Source organism: Artemia franciscana, chromosome 17, assembly GCF_032884065.1.
Source record: "Artemia franciscana chromosome 17, ASM3288406v1, whole genome shotgun sequence".
In the NCBI taxonomy this organism is placed as follows: Eukaryota; Metazoa; Arthropoda; class Branchiopoda; order Anostraca; family Artemiidae; genus Artemia; species Artemia franciscana.
In genome coordinates this window covers 33,177,370-33,202,246 of record NC_088879.1, presented here as the reverse complement: position 1 = coordinate 33,202,246, position 24,877 = coordinate 33,177,370, and the positions used below count along the sequence as shown (strand labels likewise).

At 33.7% G+C, this 24,877-nt stretch overlaps 1 protein-coding gene across 1 annotated transcript in view; it reads left to right on the top strand.

Moving 5' to 3' along the window:
* LOC136038162 (cullin-1-like) overlaps positions 1 to 24,877 on the top strand; it is a gene marked incomplete in the record, with an annotated part of 119,029 nt that overhangs the window by 70,013 nt on the left and 24,139 nt on the right. The window contains 5 exon segments of the mRNA XM_065721223.1: positions 936 to 1,229; positions 5,464 to 5,727; positions 12,317 to 12,496; positions 18,492 to 18,635; positions 23,921 to 24,039. Coding sequence (XP_065577295.1) covers positions 936 to 1,229; positions 5,464 to 5,727; positions 12,317 to 12,496; positions 18,492 to 18,635; positions 23,921 to 24,039 — 1,001 coding nt within the window.

The following is a 24,877-nucleotide window of genomic DNA, read 5'->3' as shown; positions in this document are numbered from 1 at the left end:
TATCCCAAATTCGAGATTACCAAGTCGTGATTTTCTCGTATAAATATTTGAATCGCCTGCTCACCCCTATTTTTGAAAATCTTTTTACTTTTAATAGAGACCATCATGATTATAATACAAGAAAAGCTGATAACTTAACTCACGAGTTTAGGAATACGACTCAGGCATCTTTTCATTATGGTCCCCATGTTTGGAATATTTTGCCCGAGGGAGGGAAAACTGTGCTTAGTCTTCCGACTTTCAAGTAACGGGTAAAGAAGTTTCTTTTATCTCGTGATTGATTTTGATGTAAGGCCTGTTCCAGGTTGTCATTCTATTCAAGGCATCTCCCTGATTTATTTTACTGTTAATTTTTTCTGTTATTTTTTGGGGGGTTTCTGTCTTCTTCTTGTCTTTTCCTCTTAGTGTTTTTTTTTCCTTTCTTCCTTCAACGGTTGAGTTTCTTTTGTATTGAGTAGCGTGATATGAACGTGGTTTTAATAAGCTGAGGGTGGTATCCTCGCTTGCCCTTCCAAGCTTATTGCCTTTCCTGGCAGGTGAATGGCGAATAGTGTTTGTTTTCTTTTTGTAATAAATGTATATCTTATATCTCATATGGTCTATTGCTAATAATTATAGATTTGTTGTTTTTTTTGTAAGAGGAGTTCGCAATGATGACCGTAAGACGATCGCAATTTCTCAGTTTCTGTTCTTTAGCAATAAGCTCTATCATATTAATTTAAGAGCTGAACCTTGAACTTGAAGGAAAGAACTTGTAAGAACAACATTTTTAGTCCTGTAAAAACTATTACCTTTTTGCTAGTCACGAAGTTTACGAAGAAAGATTTTTTGCTAGCTGTTAGAATTATCTGATAGGGCATTTGTTTGGAGCCATTTCCACCAGCACATGTTTCAGGTCCTTCCCAGCTGATTTTTCATCACTTTGTTTTCTCTAGGCGGAGAAGCGATTAGACGAAGAGCAGCTTCGTGTTCAGCTATACCTTCATCCGACAACCCTGGACAGTTTGATGAAGACTTGCGAGCGTGTTCTGATTGAAAAACATCTTGAAATATTTCAGTCTGAGTTTCAAAACCTGCTAAATGATGACAAAAATGAAGATTTGGGACGAATGTACACACTTCTACAGCGGACAATGAATGGACTAACCTTGCTCAAATCGCTATTAGAGAGTCATATCACAAACCAAGGACATGAAGCAATTCTCAAGATAGGTGACGAAGCGTTAGATGTAAGTTTACTTTTTATTTGTTTTATATTTCCTTTTCGTTCATGTTTTTTATTTCTATTTAGTGTTTTTTCCTTCTTTGGCTATCCTTGATCCAAGGACATTGCATCTCTTTTCACGAATTTAAATCAAGTTCTTGAATTTTGTGCATAATTAAATAAAAAAAACTAGTTTTTTTAACTAAAAGTAAGGAGCGACATTAAAACTTAAAACGAACAGAAACTACTTCGTATATGAAAGGGGCTGCTCCCTCCTCAACGCCCCGCTCTTTACGCTAAAATTAGACAATTTCTCTCAACTCTACTTTTTAAAACAGTAAAAAACTTTGGCATAGAGAGCGGGGCGTTGAGGAGGGAGCAGCCCCTTTCAAATACGAAATAATTTCTTTTCGCTCTAAGTTTTAATGTCGTTCCTTACCTCCAGTTAAAAAACTGTTTTTTTTATATATTTAATTTCTGAACATTTTTGAATTAATGCATGTTTTGGTTTTGGCTCTCCGCAGATGAATAATTAAAACGAAATTTGCATATTCATTTTTTCGGCTGAATGGCTTTCTCATAGTTTTGATCGAATGATTTTGAGAAACTAGCAGCGGGGGAGGTGGCCTAGTTGCCCCCTCAATTTTTTGGTTACTTAAAAAGGCAACTAGAACTTTTAATTTTTACTAATGTTTTTATTAGTAAAAGATATACGTAACTTACGAATTAGCTAACGCAACGAACTTCTGTTTTCGTATGTTTTATTACGTATATGAGGGGGTTTACCCCCTCGTCAGTACCTCGCTCTTTACAATAAAGCTTAAATATTGTCCCAATTCCTTAAGAATGACCGCTGAATCACAAAGGCCGTAGAATAAATAGTTGAAATTACTAAAAATACTTTAGCGTAAAGAGGGAGGTATTAGGAGGAGGTCAACCCCTCATTGTAATAATTTCTGTTCGTTTTAAGTTTTAATGCTGCTCCTTACTTTCCCCAATCCAAAACTTGATCATATTTATTTTTTCATTGTTTTTTTTTTTAATAATGCTAGAAAATCCTGCGCTCCTATAATGGAAATTTACTTCCCCCATGAGAAATTCCTCCTTGGTAAATTTCCCCCAGCATATCCCCCTCTTCTCAGCAACCCCCCCCCAACCAAAAAATCCCCCTGAAAACGTCTGTACATTCCCAATAACCATTACTATATATAAGCAATGGTCAAAGTTTGTAACTTTTAGCCCTCCCACGGGGCTGTGGGGGAGTAAGTCATCCCCAAAGACATAGTTATAAGGTTTTTAGACTATACTGAATAAAATGTCTATACCAGAATTTTTATCCGGTGACATTGGGAAAATAATTGGCCTGGGAGGGGGGCCAAGGTGCCCTCCAATTTTTTTGGTCACTTAAAAAGGGCACTAGAGCTTTTCATTTCCGCTAGAATGAGCCCTCTCATTGGTCGACTACTTGATCGATACGATCACCCCTAAAAAAAAAAAAAAAAAAAAAAAAAAAAAACGCGTCCGTGATCTGCCTTCTGCCCAAAAAATTCAAAATTACACATTTTTGTCGATAGGAGCTTGAAACGTCTACAGTAGGGTTCTCTGATACGCTGAATGGGATGGTGTGACTTTCATTAAGATCCTATGACTTTTAAGGCGCGTTTCCTCTATTTTCTAAAATAAGGCAAATTTTCTCAGGCTCGTAACTTTTTATGGGTAAGACTAAACTTGATGAAACTTATATATGTAAAATCAGCATTAAAATGCGGTTCTTTTGATGTAGCTATTGGTATCACAATTCTGTTTTTTAGAGTTTTGGTTGCTATTGAGCCGGGTCGCTTCTTACTACAGTTCGTTACCACGATCTGTTTGATATCTTTCATTGTAAAAAGATCGTATTAAAAAGAAATACAACCCTGGGTTTACATAGTTACGTTTCTTATAGGAAAACCATCCCGATGTACCATTTTTCGGGATTACCAGTAAAGATATACAATTTTTCGTAATTGCTATTCTTGTTTGATTAGCTAAATTTTAGCAGACCGTTGATTATGGCACGTAGCGACGACCATGAGTCGTCGCTATGTGAATTCAGGCAGTTACATCTGAATTAGAGCTGGATAGAGCTCTCTGATGGAGATCAAACAGTTCGTGGTAACGAACTGTAGTAAGGAGCGACCCGGCTCAATAGTAACCAAAACTCTAAAAAATGGAATTTTGATACCAATAGCTACATCAAAAGAATCGCATTTTAATGCTGGTTTTAAATATATAAGTTTCATCAAGTTTAGCCTTACCCATCAAAAGTTACGAGCCTGAGAAAATTTGCGTTATTTTAGAAAATAGGGGGAAACGCCCCCTAAAAGTCATAGAATCCTAACGAAAATCACACCATCAGATTCAGCGTATCAGAGAACCCTACTGTAGAAGTTTCGAGCTCCTATCTACAAAAATGTGGAATTTTGCATTTTTTGCCAGAAGGCAGATCACGGATGCGTGTTTATTTGTTTTTTTTTTTTTTTTTTTTTTTTTTTTTTTTTTTTTTTTTTTTTTTTTTTTTTTTTTTCAGGGGTGATCGTATCGACCCAGTTGTCCTAGAATGTTGCAAGAGGGCTCATTCTAACGGAAATGAAAAGTTCTAGTGCCCTTTTTAAGTGACCAAAAAAATTGGAGGGCACCTAGGCCCCCTCCCACGCTAATTATTTTCCCAAAGTCAACGGATCAAAATTCTGAGATACCCATTTTATTCAGCGTAGTCGAAAAACCTTATATCTATGTCTTTGGGGACGACTTGCTCCCCCACAGTCCCCGTGGGATGGGCAACAAGTTACAAACTTTGACCTGTGCTTACATATAGTAATGGTTATTGGGAAGTATACAGGCGTTTTCAGGAGGATTTTTTTTGGTTTGGGGGAGGGTTTGAGAAGAGGGGGATATGCTGGGGGAACTTTCCTTTGAGAATTTGTAATCGGAGAAGAAAATTTCCATGAAGGGAGAGCAGGATTTACTAGCATTATTTAAAAAAAAACAATTAAAAAATAAAAGTGAAAAAGCTTTTTCAGCTGGAAGTAAGGAACAGCAATAAAACTTAAAACAAACAGAAATTATTACCCATATGAGGGGCTCACCTCCTTCTAATACCTCGCTCTTTACGCTAAAGTATTTTCGGTAATTTCAACTACTTATTCTACGGCTTTTGTGATTCAGGGGGTCATTCTTAATGAATTGGGATAAAATTTAAGCTTTAGTGTAAAGAGCGAGGTACTGACGATGGGGCGAATCCCCTCATATATGTAATAAAAACATGAGAATACAAAAGTTCTTTACGTAAGCTAATTTATAAGTTACGTAAATCTTTTACCAATAAAAAGATTCGTAAAAAATTTAAAGTTCTAGTTGCCTTTTTAATTAACCAAAAAATCGGGGGACAACTAGGCTTCGTCCCCCGCTCTTTTTTTCTCAAAATCATTCGATCAAAATTATGAGAAAGCCATTGAGCCAAAAAAAAAAATATGCAAATTTCGTTTTGATTATTCCTCTGCGGAGAGCCAAAATCAAAACATGCATTGATTCAAAAACGTTCAGAAATTAAATAAAAAAAACAAGTTTTTTCAACTGAAAGTAAGGAGTGACATCAAAACTTAAAACGCACAGAAATTACTTCGTATATGAAAGAGGCTGCTTCCTCATCAACGCCCCGCTCTTTACGCTAAAGTTTTTTACTGTTTTAGAAAGAAGAATTGAGAGAAAGAGTCAAACTTTAGCGTAAAGAGCGGGGCGTTGATGAGGAAGCAGCCTCTTTCATATACGAAGTAATTTCTGTGCGTTTTAAGTTTTGATGTCACTCCTTACTTTCAGTTGAAAAAACTTGTTTTTTTTATTTAATCTCTGGATAGAGCGGCTGTAACTGCTGGAGAATAGTTTCTTCTCCCTATTCCGGAACAGAAGTAAACAAATTTGTCTACATGGATTTTTATTTATTTCATCGAGCAACTCAAAATCTGGCTATTGAAGCGGAATTGGACTCATGTTAGATGGCTTGGTGCTGCAAATAGTAGTTAGTAGTAGTAGTATAAATGAAAAAGTAATTTTGTTAAAAAACTGGGACATATTGATATTAGGTTTTGGGGGGAAACAGCCGAACTGGTACGGCTTGTTTAAACAAAAGATTGCAGTTTTTTTTTTTTCAGCGCCTCCTTAAATTGATATGAATTGAATGAATGCATTTTAATGATACCTATCCTTTGGTTTTCTTTCAGGATCCCAAGATGTACGTAACGACGATATTAAACGTCCATAAGAAGTTTAACACCTTAGTTTTAACGTCTTTCAATAATGATCCTGGTTTTGTAGCGGCTCTTGATAAAGCATGTGGGAGATTTATTAACAGTAATGCTGTTACAAAAGCAGCTAGCAGCTCTAGTAAAAGTCCGGAATTACTTGCCAAATACTGTGATTTACTTCTGAAGAAAAGTAGCCGGAATCCAGACGAAGCTGAGCTTGAAGATACTTTGAATCAAGTGGTAAGTTAATAGTTGCGTACTCTATTTGAATACGCCACCCCAAAGAGTATACACAACTTACAAGAGGGGAAACTAGCGCTAATGTCGACAGAAAACTTATACGCCATCTAGCGTTAGCCGACAGTTAGCATTTTTTCAGTGTAAATTTAATGTGTGTAGGCCGTAAAATTATTATAGTAATAATTCTCTGATCTTAGTTCCTGACAGAAAAACGATTACAAAAGTTGAAGACATGCCAAATATTTTTGAACGCTAGATGGCGTTGACGGTTTTTTGCCGATACTTGCCCTAGTTCCTTTTCTGATAAGTTGCCCATACTCTTTGGGCACGATCAGGAGCAAGGATCAAGGCCAGGAGCACGATTATATAACCAAATATAAGGTAAGAAGCATAAAGGTAGCATATAAGGTACAGACTGATTCTAAAAGACTTTGCAACTGTAGTTCATTGATACTTTATGCTAGGCATGGGAGAGAGTGAGCCGCGCTTTTTTCTTAAGTTTTACTCTTATTATCTTTAATAGAGTTAGAAAGCAGCTGGAACCCAGATGGGGCTGAACTAGAAAATGCATTGAATCGAGCGGTAAATCAGTGCTAGGTAATCCATCGACTCAGTTCATTCGTTCGCTCTCTGTTTACAACAGTCTTTGCTATAACGAAGAAGAACGGCAAGGTTTACGATCATATAAGCCAAGTTAATCTAAGAAGCTCGTAGGTAGCATATGTAGACTAATCGGATAGTTGTTGATTGAGGCTTCGTGCAAAGATAAGGAAATGAACATTATTTTCATTCTCTACATTTGGTTTTTTTTCACTCTTAAAAAGCATTAAATATAGAAAAATCGAAAAATCTGCGTTTCATCTTTTAGAGTAGAATTTAATTTAATAATTTATTTCACAACATGGTTGCCGAATTTGAATTCCGCTTCAGAAATAGCACTGGTTTATATATATATATATATATATATATATATATATATATATATATATATATATAAAATATATATATATATATATATATATATATATATATATATCTATATCTATATATATATATGTATATATAATATGTATATATATATATATATATAATATATATATATATATATATATATATATATATAATATGTATATATATAAAAAAAAAGAAAAAAAATATGAAAAAGATCTTTAGAGCAGTCAAAATGGTAGAATTTCATCATTCGAAAGGCTTCATTGCTTCTTCATACATTAGTGTAACTGCAAATAACTACTATTTACGTACATAATGAAGAAAGTAGAAAACGTAGAAAGAGATTATTAAGATCTGATATGAAACGAAAAACTCATTACAATTGGGTATGAACTGCTTCCTGTAATATAAAATTACTCTTGAATAAAGCACAAGTGCATTTCTATCACACTTCAAAGTTGCATACCAAATGTAAAATTGCGCTGGAAAACATTAAAATTATAGAATTCCACCATTCAAAAGGAACACTTCCTTTTCCCTGTATCCCTTCATTTTCCTGTATCCATTGTAAAGACCAAAGCTGTAAAGACCAAAGACACAAATGAATAAAATGAAATTTATTTCATCATTTATTTCAATAAATTGAAACGAACTGTTCGTGGTAACGAACTCTAGTAAGGAGCGACCCGGCTCAATAGTGACCAAAACTAAAAAATGGAATTTTGATACCAATAGTTACATAAAAAAAATCGCATTTTAATGCTTATTTCAAATATATAACTTTCATCAAGATTAGTCTTACTTATCAAAAGTTACGAGCCTGAGAAAATTTGCCTAATTTTAGAAAATAGGGGAAAACACCCTCTAAAAGTCATACAGTTTCAAGCTCCTATCTACAAAAATGTGGAATTTCGCATTTTTTGCGAGAAGACAAATCACGGATTCGTGTTTATTTGTTTTTTTTTGTTTGTTTTTTGTTTGTTTTGTTTTTCCCCAGCGGTGATCGTATCGACCCAGTGGTCCTAGAATGTCACGAGAGGACTCATTCTAACGGAAATTAAAATTTTTAGTGCCCTTTTTAAGTGACCAAAAAAATTGGAGGACACCTAGGCCCCCTCCCACGCTCATTTTTTCCCTGAAGTCATCAGATCAAAATTCTGAGATAGCCATCTTATTTACCGTAGTCGAAAAACCTAATAACTATGTCTTTGGGGACGACTTACTCCCCCGCAGTCCCCGTTGGTGGGGTTGCAAGTTACAAACTTTGACCTGTGTTTACATGTAGTAATGGTTACTGGGAAGTGTACGGACGTTTTCAAGGGGATTTTTTGGTTTGGGAGGGAGATTTGAGGTGGGGGGGGGGGGTTACGTGGGAAGATCTTTACAGGGAAAAACTTCTCAATTGGGAAGAGACTTTCAATGAAGAGGGCACTGGATTTTTTAGCATTATTTAAAAAAACAATGAAAAAATAAATATGAAAAGTTTTTTCTACTGAAAGTGAGGAGCAGCATTAAAACTTAAAACAAGCAGAAATTATTACGCATATGAGGGGTTTACCTCCTCGTAATACCTCGCTCTTTACGCTAAAGTATTTTTAGTAATTTCAACTATTTATTCTACGGCCTTTGTGATTCAAGGGTCATTCTTAAGGAATTGGGACAGAATTTAAGCTTTAGTGTAAAGAGCGGGGTATTGACGATGGGCGAACCCCCTTATATACGCAATAAAAACATCCGAATATAGAAGTTCGCTGCGTAAGTTAATTCGTGAATTACGTATATTTATTTACCAATGAAAATGTTCGTAAAAAATTAAAAGTTCTAGTTGCCTTTTTAAGTAATCAAAAAATTAGAGGGCAACTAGAATTCCTCCCTCACTCCTTTTTCCTCAAAATCTTCCGATTAAAACTATGAAAAAGCTATTTTGCCAAAAAAAAAAATTAATATGCAATTTTTTTCTTATTATTTATATGTGAATATTTATATCGAAGATCAAAACATGCATTAATTAAAAAACGTCCAGAAATTAAATAAAAAAAAGAAGGTTTCTTTAAATGAAAGTAAGGAGCGACATTAAAACTTAAAACGAATAGAAATTACTCCTTATATTAAAGGGGCTTTTCCTCCTCAACGCCCCGCTCTTTACACCAAAGTTTTTTTTACTGTTTTAAGAAGTAGAGTTAAGAGAAAGAGTCAAACTTTAGCGTAAAGAGCGAGGTTGAGAAGGAAAAGCCCCTTTCATATACGGAGTAATTTCTGTTCGTTTTAAGTTTTAACCCTTTCATGGCGTGGGATTACAATTGGAATCATAGTCTTTGGTGCAGCATAAGTGCCATCTAGTTATTAGAAATTGAATGGTAAATTATACGCTCCTTACTTTCATTTAAAAAACTTGTTTTTTATTATTTAATTACTCTAGAAACCGGAGCGATTTAATCACATATGTGCAAACTTTGCCACCGTTTTACTTAACTCCCTTCAAGAGTTCCAGTGTTTTTAGTAAAAAAAAAAAACGATCATCTATTATACTATATATCAATAGATATAAAATAGCAGATAAGTATATTATAGATATGATGATACGATACCTTAAAGGATCATCCTAACTCGTCCAATTTAAACTTTTAAGTTTCAATGGTCAAACTGTTTAGAGTTTGGTGGTCTTGCTATAACTTAGAAAGATTGGATAAGAGATTCGAATAACTTAAAGTCGACACTTACTTCAGTAGAAATCTTAGAAACACCCTTTGGCTTCTCGTGTTTTGTGCCAGAGATAAAGATATTAAGTATAGAAAAAGCTTGTTTTACCAGAAAGCGCGAATTTTTTTTTACCAAAAATGAATTTTTGCACCACGAATAACATTTTCGAGAAAAACTTTAAGAGCACCTCTTGTTTCCTCGTAAGTTAGGCCAGATATACGTTTTACACCACCGCGGCGAGCCAGTCTTCTGTTAGCTGGCTTTTTGATGCCCTGGATATTTTTCGATTTTTCTATATTTAATGCTTTTTAAGAGTGAAAAAAACCAAATGTAGAGAATGAAAATAATGTTCATTTCCTTATCTTTGCACGAAGCCTCAATCAACAACTATCCGATTAGTCTCGTGTTTTGTGCCAGAGATAAAGATATTAAGTATAGAAAAAACTTGTTTTACCAGAAAGCGCGAATTTTTTTTGTCGATTATAGCAATTTGTTATTTAATTTCAGGAAAAGGTAGTCCATAAAAATTCTAGTCTACCTGCTAGAAATTATAGAATTCCACCATTCAAAAGGAAAAATTCCTTTTCTCTTCCATATTGCTTCATTTTCCTTTATGCCTTCCATTATTGCTTCCTTTTTATGCCTTAATCTTATCACAAGCCACTGCTATTCACATACAAAATGAAGAAAATAGAAATCCTAGAATTGGCTGTAAAGATCTCCCAAAAACACAATAAAATAGAGTAATTACTGTTGCCTATACAACAAAATTATACTTGAACGAAGGAAAAGCGTACTTCAATTACGCTTCAAAGCTGCAATTCAATTGCAAAGTTGCGCTATTTTAGATTTTATATAGAATTCCGTCATAACTGTATCCTAATGTGTTTATTACTTGTACTTATTTTAAGTTTTGAGAACATCATAATACTCGAGATCTGCCGAAAATATTCAGCTCAAGTTTAGCCATGGCTCCTTAACGCGCTTCTCGGCTATTACTTACTTGTACTTAAAAAAAACAACTCTAATTACTTACTTGCACTTATTTTGAGTTGTGAGATCATCATAGCACTCGAGATCTGACAAAATATTTAGCTCAAGTTTAACCATGGTACCTTAACGCGCCTCTCGGCTATTGCTTTGAGCTCTTGGCTCAAATTCGTATGTTATGGTATACAGCAGGGTTTTCTTTGACTGTCGGCTTCATCCCTCCACTGCGGCACCAGGAAACATTTTAGACATTTTTTTTTACCGATTCGTCAAGGCTTTCTTGTATTTAGGCCACCATAGGCGTCAGGTTTAGACAATGAGCACCTTTGTATTCTAGTTTTGTTTTTGTAATAATCTCCTTTATTATTTTCTGGAAGCATTTGGCAAAACGCTAAAATTCTAAAAGCCACTCTTTGCATTTCCAATTTTCTGATTGCCTTTTGAAAACACAATCATGGACACAAAATAGCAGCCTAATTCGGTGCTACAACTTAGCTGACTTGAATTTAGCCCTTAAAATATTTCACAGCCAGCGAAAAATTATCCTAAGTCTTGTGCTCGTTTCTATTCTTTTACAAGTTATTACATTATTATTCATGTTTTTTTTAGTATCTTTTCTGTTTTCTTTTTTGCTCAGACATTATAAACTTTGTGATTTTGACAAGTTTTTAAATACATTATTATTATTTGCTTTGACCTACTTATTACTTTCTTGCTAGTTTAGTTATCAAAATGCTTCTATTCCAGATGGTTTCTTAAACTTTTTAGTGTAAAACATCCATAATGTTATCCAAAAAGCAGAAAATGCTCTTACTATATGGTTATAATTTTTGTTAGCCGTCCTGATTTCACTTGTTTAACAATAAATTTACATCTACATAAAAACAATATAGACATTGTTTCCCCCATGAGGCTCTGTGGACTGGAATAAACTTTCATTTTTATTTGTTTTTATTTTTAAATTCTATACCACTATGCAAACTCGAAAGTGCCCTCCGTACTTTTTATGCCATCGTAAAAGGGATCCCGGTGCCGGAAGAGCATCGTGCAACAGAGCTGGGCAGATTTTTTGACAATGGTGATTGGTTGTAGAATACCCCAGTTTCAAATCGGGTAAATTTTGATTGCTAAAATGTAAGAATTAATAGATATGGTAAAGACTGTTAGTGTGTTTAAAATTAAGTGTAGGCAACACATAAATATAACTAAGAATTTCAAATTTAAAGATGTTGGTGTCACTGAGAGGACAGTAGGGGGGTGGGGATTATAACAATAATAATAATAATAGTAATTAAATGTACCCGTTTCTTTTTTTTTTAGTAAGAAAAAGAATTTTCCTTGTCGAGACGTAAAGCCCCTCCGTGTAAATAAAGGGAATTGGGATAGCTTATTACATTGTCTCTTCTTGTGTTCTAATTTCAAAGAAGTACAAAACTTCTTTCTATGTCTTTGTCAAGCTTTATTGATGTTTTACCGTAAATGAATGAGAAATACAGAATATATATATATATATATATATATATATATATATATATATATATATATATATATATATATATATATATATATATATATATATATATATATCTCATAGTAAGTAAAGCTATCCATTGATCTTTTCTTCAATGAAAAATTGTAGGTAACCCTTACTAGAGCTTTGCTTGGAATTGCTTTGCCTTGCGGAGCTTAGTTCGTCTTCTGTTCGTGTGTTCATTATTAATTTTTTTATCCCCTGAGAAGCTTTGGATGGATAAATTATAAAGAACTGGGAGGGGTTCAGAACGGTGTCTGATGTTTCAAAACTGTAGGTCCAATAGTTCGAATCTCATGCTTAAAGTATTTTTTCCTGAAAATGTTCCTGAACAGACAGCTCAAAACTAACCATGCCCATTGTTATAAATTTGAGAGTTTTCAGGGCTTCCTTTGCTGATTGTTTTTTCTTTTCTAGATGGTGGTATTTAAGTATATAGAAGATAAAGATGTATTTCAAAAGTTTTATAGTGGACAATTAGCAAAGCGGCTTGTGTGGCACACTAGTGCCAGTGATGACGCTGAGGCATCGATGATATCGAAGTTGAAACAAGCCTGTGGTTTTGAGTATACTTCTAAGCTTCAAAGAATGTTTCAGGTAAGCTGGATATTTAAAAGTAGTTAGCTTTGAGATTTGTGTAATGACGTTTATGCTTGAAACAAGCCTGTGGTTTTGAGCTTACTTCTAAGCTTCAAAGAATGTTTCAGGTAAGCTGGATATTTAAAAGTAGTTAGCTTTGAGATTTGTGTAATGACGTTTATGCTTGAAACAAGCCTGTGGTTTTGAGCTTACTTCTAAGCTTCAAAGAATGTTTCAGGTAAGCTGGATATTTAAAAGTAGTTAGCTTTGAGATTTGTGTAATGACGTTTATGCTTGAAACAAGCCTGTGGTTTTGAGCTTACTTCTAAGCTTCAAAGAATGTTTCAGGTAAGCTGGATATTTAAAAGTAGTTAGCTTTGAGATTTGTGTAATGACGTTTATGCTTGAAACAAGCCTGTGGTTTTGAGCTTACTTCTAAGCTTCAAAGAATGGTTCAGGAAACTTGGATATTTAAATTTACTTAGCTGTGAGATTTATGTAATGAGGTTTGTGCGGCACTCTAGTGCCAGTAGTGAAGCAGACGCAGCCATTATCAAACAGTTCGTGGTAACGAACTGTAGTATGGAGCGACCCGGCTCAATAGTAAACGAAACTCTAAACAACGGAATTTTGATGTTAAAATATACATCAAAAGAATCAGATTTTCATGCTGATTTTAAATATATAAGTTTCATCAAATTTAGTCTTTGTCATCAAAAGTTACGATTGCCTTATTTTAGAAAATAGGGGAAAACACCCCCTAAAAGTCACAGAATCTTAACGAAAATCACACCATCGCATTCAAGCTCCTATCTACAAAAATGTGGAATTTCGTATTATTTGCCAGAAGACAAATCACGGGTGCGTGTTTATTTGCTTGTTTGTTTTTGTTATTTTTTCTTTTCCCCAGGGGTCATCGTATCGACCAAGTGGTCCTAGAATGTCGCAAGAGGGCTCATTCTAACGGAAATGAAAAGTTCTAATGCCCTTTTTAAGTGACCAAAAAAACTGGAGGGCAGCTAGGCCCCCTCCCACGCTCATTTTTTCTCCAAAGTCAACAGATCAAAATTTCGAGATATCCATTTTGTTCCGCATAGTCAAAAACCATAATAACTATGTGTTTGGGAATGACTTACTCCCCCACAGTCCCTGGGGGAGGGGCTGCGAGTTGCAAACTTCGACCAGTGTTTACATATAATAAGGGTCATTGGGAACTGTACAGTCGTTTTCAGGGGATTTTTTTTTTGGTTTTGGGGGTGGGGTTGAGGGGAGGGGGCTATGTGGGAGGATCTTTCCTTGGAGAAATATGTCATGGGGGAATAGAAATTCAATGAAAAGGGCGCAGAATTTTCTAAAATTACTATAAAAAAACAATGAAAAAATAAACATGGAAAAGTTTTTTCAATTGAAAGTAAAGAGTAGCATTGAAACTTAAAACGAACAGAGATTATTATGTATATGAGGGGTTCTAAAAATACTTTAGCATAAAGAGCAAGGTATTTAGGAGGAGATAAATACTTCGCTCTTTATGCTATAGTATTTTTAGTAATTTCAACTATTTATTCTACGACCTTTCTGATTCAGGGGTCATTCTTAAAGAATTGGGACAAAACTTACGATTTAATGTAAAGAACGAGGTATTAACGAGGGTACAAACCCCCTCATATACATAATAAAAATTAAAGAATATAAAAGTTTGTTACGTAAGTTAATTCTTAAGTTACGTATATTTTTACTTGTAAAAAAATTCGTTAAAAATTAAAATTTATAGTTGCCTTTTTATGTAACCGAAAAATTGCATGGCAACTAGGCTTCCTTCCCCATCCCTTATTTCTCAAAATCGTCTGATCAAAACTAAGGGAAAGCCATTTAGCCAAAAAAGGAATTAATATGCAAATTTCATTTTAATAATTTATGTGTGGAGAGCCAAAATCAAACATGCATTAATTCAAAAACGTTCAGAAATTACATAAAAAAACTATTTTTTTAGGAGCGACATTAAAACTTAAAACGAACAGAAATTACTCCGTATATGAAATGGGTTTTCCCCTCCGCAGTCCCTCGCTGTTTACGCTAAAGTTTGACTCTGCCACAATTCTGCTTTTTAAAACAATTAAAAGCTTTAGCGTAAAGAGCAAAGAATTGCGGAGGGGACAACCCATTTCATATACGGAGTAATTTCTGTTCGTTTTAAGTTTTAATGTCGCTCCTTACTTTCAGTTAAAAAAACTAGCTTTTTTATGTAATATCCAAGTTGAAACAAGCCTGTGTTTTTCAGTATACTTCTAAGCTTCAATAATTTCCCGAGTAAGCTGAATACTCAAAAGTATTTAGCTTTGAGGTTTGTGTAATGAGGTTTCTGTGGCACACTTGGTACCACTGATTAAGAAGACGCAGCCATTATATCCAAGTTAAAACAAACCTGTGGTTTACAGTATACTTCTAAGCTTCAAGTGATGTTCCGAGTAAGCTGAATATTTGAAATTAATTAGCTTTGTGTTTTTGATGAAAAAATGGGAGGAGTGGTAACTGTGCTCCTTACAACGACTGCAGTTGATAATTTTTTACGGTTATTTTTGATGAAAATTTCCAAGAAATGGCGGCCGTGCTCTTTCGCAACGGCTCATAGATTGCTCTAAATCATTATAATCCCAACATATTCGAAAAAATGTTGTTCCTCCTCAACCCAAATGCATTCTCCTGTAAGAGCATAGAAATACCTTTTTCTGAAATGGCCTACCGTATAGTTTCCCTTTAAATATCCAATTTAAGATAATATCCCCCACCTTCATGACTGCTTTGCCGTGATATAATCACAGATCGTTCAGATTTTGGTTCCAGAACCCAAAATAAACTTTTGAATTTGGAGTTCTTAGAATATCATCAGAATATCGTGTAGCATTGTAGATCGTGTGAAAAAAATCATCAGTTTGCTAGTGGAGAAAGCAAGTCTAGAAATGGGTAGTAATTGATAAGATAGATTTCCGATAAAAAACACAAAATCTTCAAACAGACATAATGCACTGATCTCCACAATGGCTCCATGGCCTGTAAAGTAGGGGGAAACACGCTTACTATTAACACTAAACAAGTAAATACAAAAAAGAAAACTAATAGAAGACAGCGAGGGAGGGAGAGAGAGGGAAAGATTTCAGCTGTTTACACAATTTTATTCTGATCATTAAGCAAAAACTTGACTGGAAACCAACGGCGAAAAACTGAGTCGGAAACGAAAACTTTTTTTTCTTTTATTTGTAACATGTCTTTTGGAGGTACTAAATGAATGGATTCTTGAGCCGAAATGGGAAGAGTTGTCCATATAATATGGCACGCAACCAAAGGATTGTAATCTCTATATGGAATTATGTGAAATGTTAATATTCTGATAATTACGGAGCTAGTAATTTGACGGATCATATACAATAGATGAAGTAAATGAGGCACCTGGGAAGATCATCGGGGAATTGATTGATATTGAAGGATTCTGCATACCTTCATTTTTATCGAATCAATATAGTGCTTGATAGATAGATTTTTATCAAGAAGAATGCTTAAGAAATGGACAGGGCCATCCTTTGATATATTAAGGGAGCCGTTGGATAGATGAATTTCCGACAGTTGAGCAAAACCTAGGATAGACCAGAGAAAAAAAAAACAAATAAACTGGATTTAAGGCTTATCTCAACACATTTATGGTCCATCTGCAACCTCTTCAGATAATTCAAAATAACGCAATTAGAATTCTGGGTAATTTTATTCATAGCCTTGTGAGGCTTAAAAATCTATCAGAAACTCAAACTTTATATATTTTTCTCAGTATACTTAATCTCAAACAACTGAAGGACGTGCACACAGCAATGTGGTAATATGTGGTAATCCTCAACAAATTATATCCATGATTTGGGTATAATTGAGAATCCCACTTCTCCTGTCCACCACGTCCGCTCCAAGAAGTATCGCCTTCTGCCAATCAAATCAGAAAGCTAAAACGCTAAAGTTTCTTACTGTTTTAAAAAGTAGTAAGTAGAAAAGAGAAAGAGTCAAACTTTAGCGTAAAGAGCGGGGTGTTGAGGAGGAAAAGCCCCTTTCATATGGGGAGTAATTTCTGTTCGTTTTAAGTTTTAATGTTGCTCCTTAATTTCATTTAAATAAACTTGTTTTTTTTATTTAATTCAAGAATAAGCTTCAATACTTTTACACACAAATGACCCTCAGCAGGTACAGAGCTTCATTTTGATTATACCTCGGCTCCTCGAGGCATTACCGCAAACTGCCTTGCTAATTCTTTAACTTTTCATAGATTTATTGTCTCCTTTGGATCTTTTCCATTAGCAGAAAAATTGTAGATTTAAAATGTAAGGGGAAGGGACCCATGCCCCCCTAGATTACTAGAAGGTTGATTAAAAAGGAAGACAAAAGGCAATCAAAGATCGGAGGAATAACTTTGTGAATCATCCAAAGTTAAATTTAAACCACACGATTTTTGCCACAACTGCCTCTCAGGGCTGATGGAAAGTTCAACAAACTGTCTTCTGGAAAAAAAAAAGGTAGTAAAAGGTACCCACTTGTTAGTACTACCAACTGTACTAACAGAGTTATTGGATGACAGCCTTTTTGGAAAAAGAAACTGATGACAACACGGTTGGGTTAAAGAAAAGGGGTTATGTCCCAAGATATACGGTTTAAGAACATTTAACAATATTCGTGGGAAACAAATTTATCTGGGCTTTTGACTTACGTTAAAAAGCATTTGCTTGTACAGCAAGGATTAAAAAAAGTTTTGCTATCAATGTCTCGATCTTCTCACTACTTCTGTGATGAGATAATAGAAAAGCGCGTTTTGGAAAAAGAATCAACAAAGCTTTTAAGTTTTTTTTTAGAACCGAATACAATTCAACAACACGAACGAACCAGCCTAGTGCTCTAGGTTTAATAATTTAAGGTAAGAATACCAGTTTAACTAAAAAACTATCGAACTATTAAACAATTTCTGTGAATTAACACAGCCGAACAGTCTTTTTTAGCGGAAGGCTTAAAGTGGCAGTACTCAGTACTGCCACTTTAGAGTGGGAGTAGCTTCTCATTATTTTTGTCTGTTATAAGATTTAGTTTCTTCATGAATTTTGAAAGTATTTACTTTTTTTTACAGAAATTTGATGCTCCGTCAAATTAACTAGTAGGGCTCGTTAGTTGCTTGTATATATCTGACGCATTTATCTATTGAAGTGAATAGATTTACTATCAACTATTTTCTCTAGAGCCACGTGAATTATATATGTAGAAAGTGTATTTTTAATCCTTCTCAAAACCGCAGTAGGTGTACTCCCCGTCTTCTCTAGTGAAGAAGAATTGGTTTTACACCACTATAGATCTGTTCATATATCATCTTGCATTCCTTGTGGCAACCCTACAGAATCACAAAAAGTTATTTTCGAAAAGCAACCTCGGATGAATATCTATGCTAACTTGCAGTGCTATCTATCCAAGTTGATTCAACCTAATTAAAATTTTTACTTTCTTGAACGTTATTGCTGTCGTCGACTCTTCCTAAAAATATTTGTCTGCCTATTTTTTTAATTTTTTTTTTAATGATAAATTCGTTATAAACATAGAGTAACCAAGATGGTATTCGGGATTTTTTGTCACGGGGGGGGAGGGTGAAGTACAAATAAAACTATGAAAACGCATCAAAAACTTGTTTATGTGCATTTTCGTTACATTTTTACAAGTCGGAGATTTTTTTTATTTCTTGGGGGAGGGGGGTTCAAAACCCCTGTCCCTCCTGGATACAATTGTGAGTATACATATTATCTTATCTTCTGTCACCTTAGCTATTTTTCATGGAAACTATATATTCCCAAGGATTGCTCAAACAATCTCAAACTTCCATGAGTATATATCTTTCATTCCAGATTTTTATCTTTCGTGCATGGTGGAACCGTTTGTAGGGGGATGGGAAATCCTGATATCTCTGTTCAGGTATGCTTATAGTTATATGTATATATTCTTATAGGATGTCGGGCTATCCAAAGATCTTAATGAGAGTTTCAAGCGATCACAAGTGACATCCCCTCTAGAAATCGATTTCAGTATTCAAGTATTATCATCTGGATCTTGGCCTTTTCAACAAGGCATCGTCTTTCAGCTTCCTCCACAGGTAATTCACTGTAGTATTTCTTGCGTAATAAATATTTTTACTACTTATAGTGCGGGCGAAAAATGTCAAAAAAACACCAGAATACTTCCTTGTTTGAGGAAAGCACCAAAATTGGCTGAGATATACTTTCAAGCATGTTCTTTAATATGGCTTGACTATGCAAGTGAAAGGTTTCCTCGGAACGCGGATAGGTGGCTTGAAATCTAAGATGTCAAATTTTCATAATTTCGTCTGCCATCTTGGATTTCATGCCACCTATCCGCGTTCCGAGGAAAAAATTTCGCTTGCGTAACGAGCCATATTAAAGCCAATCTCAGCAAAGAAAGTACATCTCAGCCAATTTTGGTGTTTTACTCTGACACGGAAGTATTTTGATGCTTTTCGTCGGCACTATTAACTAATCTCGTGGTTTAATCTAAAATAAAACTTGATTTTATTTGATTTCATTCATGTGCAAATGATTCTGCTAATATCTGTCAGGAATTAAGCTGAACTAACTTTATAAATTTAAAGATTTTTTGGCTTATGCAAGCCCAGCGTAGACCCTTCGACCAAACGTAAAGCTGTTCGTATATCGTAAATAAAACTTAAATCACCAGATAAGGGTCGATAAGGCTAAAAAATTCCTAAGTTCTCAAAATTTTTAGGAAACTTGTAGAGGAGTGTTTAACAAATTGCCACAGTAACACTACTAACAGAAATTAAAGCGTAAATCATTTCTATGATCCCCTTTTTTTATTTGCCTTTACACTCCAGCTACAACATGCTTCTCATTTTTCTTTAATATTATTTTAACAAATGAAATTGACGTCTTTTTACCAGACTAATATCAACTACAGCTAGACTAATATTGCCATAATAATATCAGATGCTATATTAATAATACCGTTTTAAAAGTAATATTGCCATAATTGATATTGCCATACCAATGTCAAACAAACTTGAGATCCCTCAAGGGGGGACCAAATCCAAGTGAAGAATAGCTTTTACATTGCAATAAATCTCTTCGGGTATCATCTCGTATTTTTTGGTATTTTTGTTTTAGTAACCTTACTTACATCACAAAAATCCCAAAGTTAAAGTAATCTTGCATAAATGTTAACTTGCAACACCTTTTATGGAAATAAAACAATTCAGAACCTAAAAGATAGAAAAAGGATGATAACTGTCGTACACTATATAGCTCTTTGCAATTTTGTAAAGATAGCTCTTACAATTTTTTGTAAAGATAGTATATATCAGGTTTGCGTCAAGGGCTATCTATGTTTGTTCAGGCCGCTAAGAATTTAAGGCCTGACATGCTACTAGTCACTATCTACCCAAGTTTTTTCCTTTTAATTTGTGCAAGTTCATTTTGCTTTTCTCTTTTTCTTTGTCTAGTGTTTGTGTGTTTTTCGCATCTTTTTAGTTACTGTCTAGTATGCATTAATTTAATTAACGGACACTGTTAATTAAAGGTTAATTTAAGTTAATTTATTGCGTTAATTGTTGATTTAATTAAACAGTTTTGACAGTTTTGAAAGTCCTTCGTCTGGGAAGCTGGAACCTTTGCACACCTAGACTAGAACTAACCAACAAAAGTCGTGGCCAAGACTGTATCAAGGCGGAGGTGTTAGGGGGTTTGACCCCCTCCCCCGAAATTTTTGTATAAGTCGTAAAAACGTAACACAATTTGATATAAACACATTTTTATGTGTTTTTGAGGGTTTTTTTGTGTAACCTCCCCCCCCCAAAAAAATCCTGAATACAGCTTTGGTCATGGCACGAAGAATTTGAAATGATTTCGGAATTTGTTGAAAATTCATAAGTGAACATATTTGGTGTAAAGTATATCCTATTTTATATATCGTGTAGCTCGGATTGAAATTTCAGTATTAGTGATTTAAGAATGTGAATCAATTACTGAAAATTAACTTTTACAAAATGGCATACTTACGACAATCCTACATGTAGTATATTACAGTACATGTTTTTAAATATTTTGATTTGTCAAAAATAAATTGGCTAACTAAATTAAGGTACTAAAATTTTGCAGGATCCCAGGAGAAAAAGGGTGCCTCTAAATTCCTTCTACGACTAGGCACACAATCTGAAAGGCAATTCCGTTATTATTTCGTGCCCATTTATTATTTCGTGGACGGTCTCGGCTCGTTCATAATTAGATTTTACTAACACCTTAATTAGCACTAATGTTGATTTATTTAGCACTTAAGATTATGATTATGATGGCATTGAATCAGCACTAATGATTTAATTAGCACTAATGTTGATTTATTTAGCACTTATGATTATGATAGCATTGAATCAGCACTAATGATTTAATTAGCCCTAATGTTGATTTATTTAGCACTTATGATTGAATTGAATCAGCACTAATGATTTAATTAGCACTAATATTGATTTATTTAGCACTTATGATTATGATAGCATTGAATCAGCACTAATGATTTAATTAGCACTAATGTTGATTTATTTAGCACTTATGATTATGATAGCATTGAATCAGCACTAATGATTTAATTAGCACTAATGTTGATTTATTTAGCACTTATGATTATGATAGCATTGAATCAGCACTAATGATTTAATTAGCCCTAATGTTGATTTATTTAGCACTTATGATTATGATAGCATTGAATCAGCACTAATGATTTAATTAGCCCTAATGTTGATTTATTTAGCACTTATGATTGAATTGAATCAGCACTAATGATTTAATTAGCACTAATATTGATTTATTTAGCACTTATGATTATGATAGCATTGAATCAGCACTAATGATTTAATTAGCACTAATGTTGATTTATTTAGCACTTATGATTATGATAGCATTGAATCAGCACTAATGATTTAATTAGCCCTAATGTTGATTTATTTAGCACTTATGATTATGATAGCATTGAATCAGCACTAATGATTTAATTAGCACTAATGTTGATTTATTTAGCACTTATGATTGAATTGAATCAGCACTAATGATTTAATTAGCACTAATGTTGATTTATTTAGCACTTATGATTATGATAGCATTGAATCAGCACTAATGATTTAATTAGCACTAATGTTGATTTATTTAGCACTTATGATTATGATAGCATTGAATCAGCACTAATGATTTAATTAGCCCTAATGTTGATTTATTTAGCACTTATGATTATGATAGCATTGAATCAGCACTAATGATTTAATTAGCCCTAATGTTGATTTATTTAGCACTTATGATTATGATAGCATTGAATCAGCACTAATGATTTAATTAGCACTAATGTTGATTTATTTAGCACTTATGATTGAATTGAATCAGCACTAATGATTTAATTAGCACTAATGTTGATTTATTTAGCACTTATGATTATGATAGCATTGAATCAGCACTAATGATTTAATTAGCATTAATGTTGATTTATTTAGCACTTATGATTATGATAGCATTGAATCAGCACTAATGATTTAATTAGCCCTAATGTTGATTTATTTAGCACTTATGATTATGATAGCATTGAATCAGCACTAATGATTTAATTAGCCCTAATGTTGATTTATTTAGCACTTATGATTATGATAGCATTGAATCAGCACTAATGATTTAATTAGCACTAATGTTGATTTATTTAGCTCTTATGATTATGATAGCATTGAATCAGCACTAATGATTTAATTAGCCCTAATGTTGATTTATTTAGCACTTATGATTGAATTGAATCAGCACTAATGATTTAATTAGCACTAATGTTGATTTATTTAGCACTTATGATTGAATTGAATCAGCACTAATGATTTAATTAGCACTAATGTTGATTTATTTAGCACTTATGATTATGATAGCATTGAATCAGCACTAATGATTTAATTAGCACTAATGTTGATTTATTTAGCACTTATGATTATGATAGCATTGAATCAGCACTAATGATTTAATTTGCACTAATGTTGATTTATTTAGCACTTATGATTGTGATAGCATTGAATCAGCACTAATGATTTAATTAGCCCTAATGTTGATTTATTTAGCACTTATGATTATGATAGCATTGAATCAGCACTAATAATTTAATTTGCACTAATGTTGATTTATTTAGCACTTATGATTATGATAGCATTGAATCAGCACTAATGATTTAATTAGCACTAATGTTGATTTATTTAGCACTTATGATTATGATAGCATTGAATCAGCACTAATAATTTAATTTGCACTAATGTTGATTTATTTAGCACTTAAGATTATGATTATGATAGCATTGAATCAGCACTAATGATTTAATTAGCACTAATGTTGATTTATTTAGCACTTATGATAGCATTGAATCAGCACTAATGATTTAATTAGCCCTAATGTTGATTTATTTAGCACTTATGATTATGATAGCATTGAATCAGCACTAATAATTTAATTTGCACTAATGTTGATTTATTTAGCACTTATGATTGTGATTATGATAGCATTGAATCAGCACTAATGATTTAATTAGCACTAATGTTGGGAATAGTTGACACCAAACCCGTTCACAATAGGGATTTAGCTAGCGTCCAGCATCGAATTTAGCCAAAGCTGAAGTTCAATCGATTTGAACATGATTAAGGCCTATCTAATCATTTTTTCATAGAATTTTTGAGTTGCTAATGCCTAACCTTATCCAGATAGATAAAACTGCAAAGAAAAAGTAGATAATACGCAGAGAAGTGGGATAAAAAAGTTAAAAATTTGGGAGGAGCTCTAACGAGCTCCTCCCAATTACACGACGAGGATAAAAGGACTATAATAGATCTAAGAAACAGTCAAGGACAAATGCAAAGGGTAAATATGTGAAAAAAAAATACTAAATATTAATGTAATGCAAATATTAGCAATAAAATATAATAATGTAAATAATGTTATATAATGTAATATAATAAATTTAAATAATGCAGTATAAATAATGAAATATATTGTAAATAATACAATGTAGTAATTTAAATAATAAAAAGTATTACTGAAAATAAAATGGTAAAATATGAGTTGGTTTCAGTGTTTAAATTATCCATTGCGTTAAATCTGATCACTAGGATCAGTTGTTACTGGGTTTAGGAACTGGCTGAATTTTGGTAGTAATGGAACCGCCTTACGAATCGACCAGATAATTTAAGCCCAAACAGATATGATGGTGACACTAGTTATGTTTCTGAATTGACCAATTAACAGCCTGATGATCCGTTGCCATAGATGAATTTGAACATCTTCTAATTATATCCTGGAACATACAACTTAAAAGCAATATAATTGATTCAACTTGTATTTATTGTAGCTTGAAAGGTGTGTACAAAGATTTGCATCGTTTTATGGGACCCAGCACAGTGGGAGAAAACTTAGCTGGCTTTATCACATGTGCAAAGGGGAACTTGTTACTCACTGCTTCAAAAATAGGTAAGTCATAACATATGGAGCCCATTTGAATTCTGTTAATATTGCTGCTGTGTTAGAATCACTCACATAACAGCTTCCAAAACTATGCTATTAGTAATGTGCAATTCCCACTGGCAGAAGAATTAAATGTGACAACTAAAGAAACATGGACTGGAATGAGTCCCTAACAATAGTGTTTCTAATATAACGTAATTGTTTATTTGCTTTTAGAAACAAGTTTTTCGGCTAAAAACTCAATCCAATCTGCTTATTGGACATGTTTAGATATATTCTAATGCTTGAACCACATGGGCCATGGGCCATATAAAAAGATAGGAGAACACGAAGAACAAAAATAGAACAGTAGCTTTATACCCGCTATACAAATACTCATCGTTGCAAAATCATCTTCCCTTACCCTTTCATTCCTCCAGTGTCCGAAAATCTTCTCTCGGTTGTGTATTTCTGCAAGAATCTATTACTCTATATTTTTAATATCTGGTTGGCTATTGCTCTTTTAAAATTCTCTCCATTTATCGCCTTTAAGGATTTCATTCCTCAGATCCTTCGACTCCAAGGCTGCCAAATTCCTTACCAGGATCCTTCAATTCCAAATGTCTTACCAGTGTTGCCACCGCAAATTTCATTCTATTTCTTGATTCAAGGTTTTCCTGAAGTTTGGGGACTGGAAGAAATTTCTGGAAGAATGTACTACTCCGTATTTTTAATATCTGGTTGGCTAATGCTCTTTAAAAATTTCTCCATTTATTGCCTCTAAAGATTTCATTCCTCAAATCCTTCGACTCTGAGGCTGCCAAATTCTTTACCATGATCCTTCAATTCCAAATCTCTTACCAGG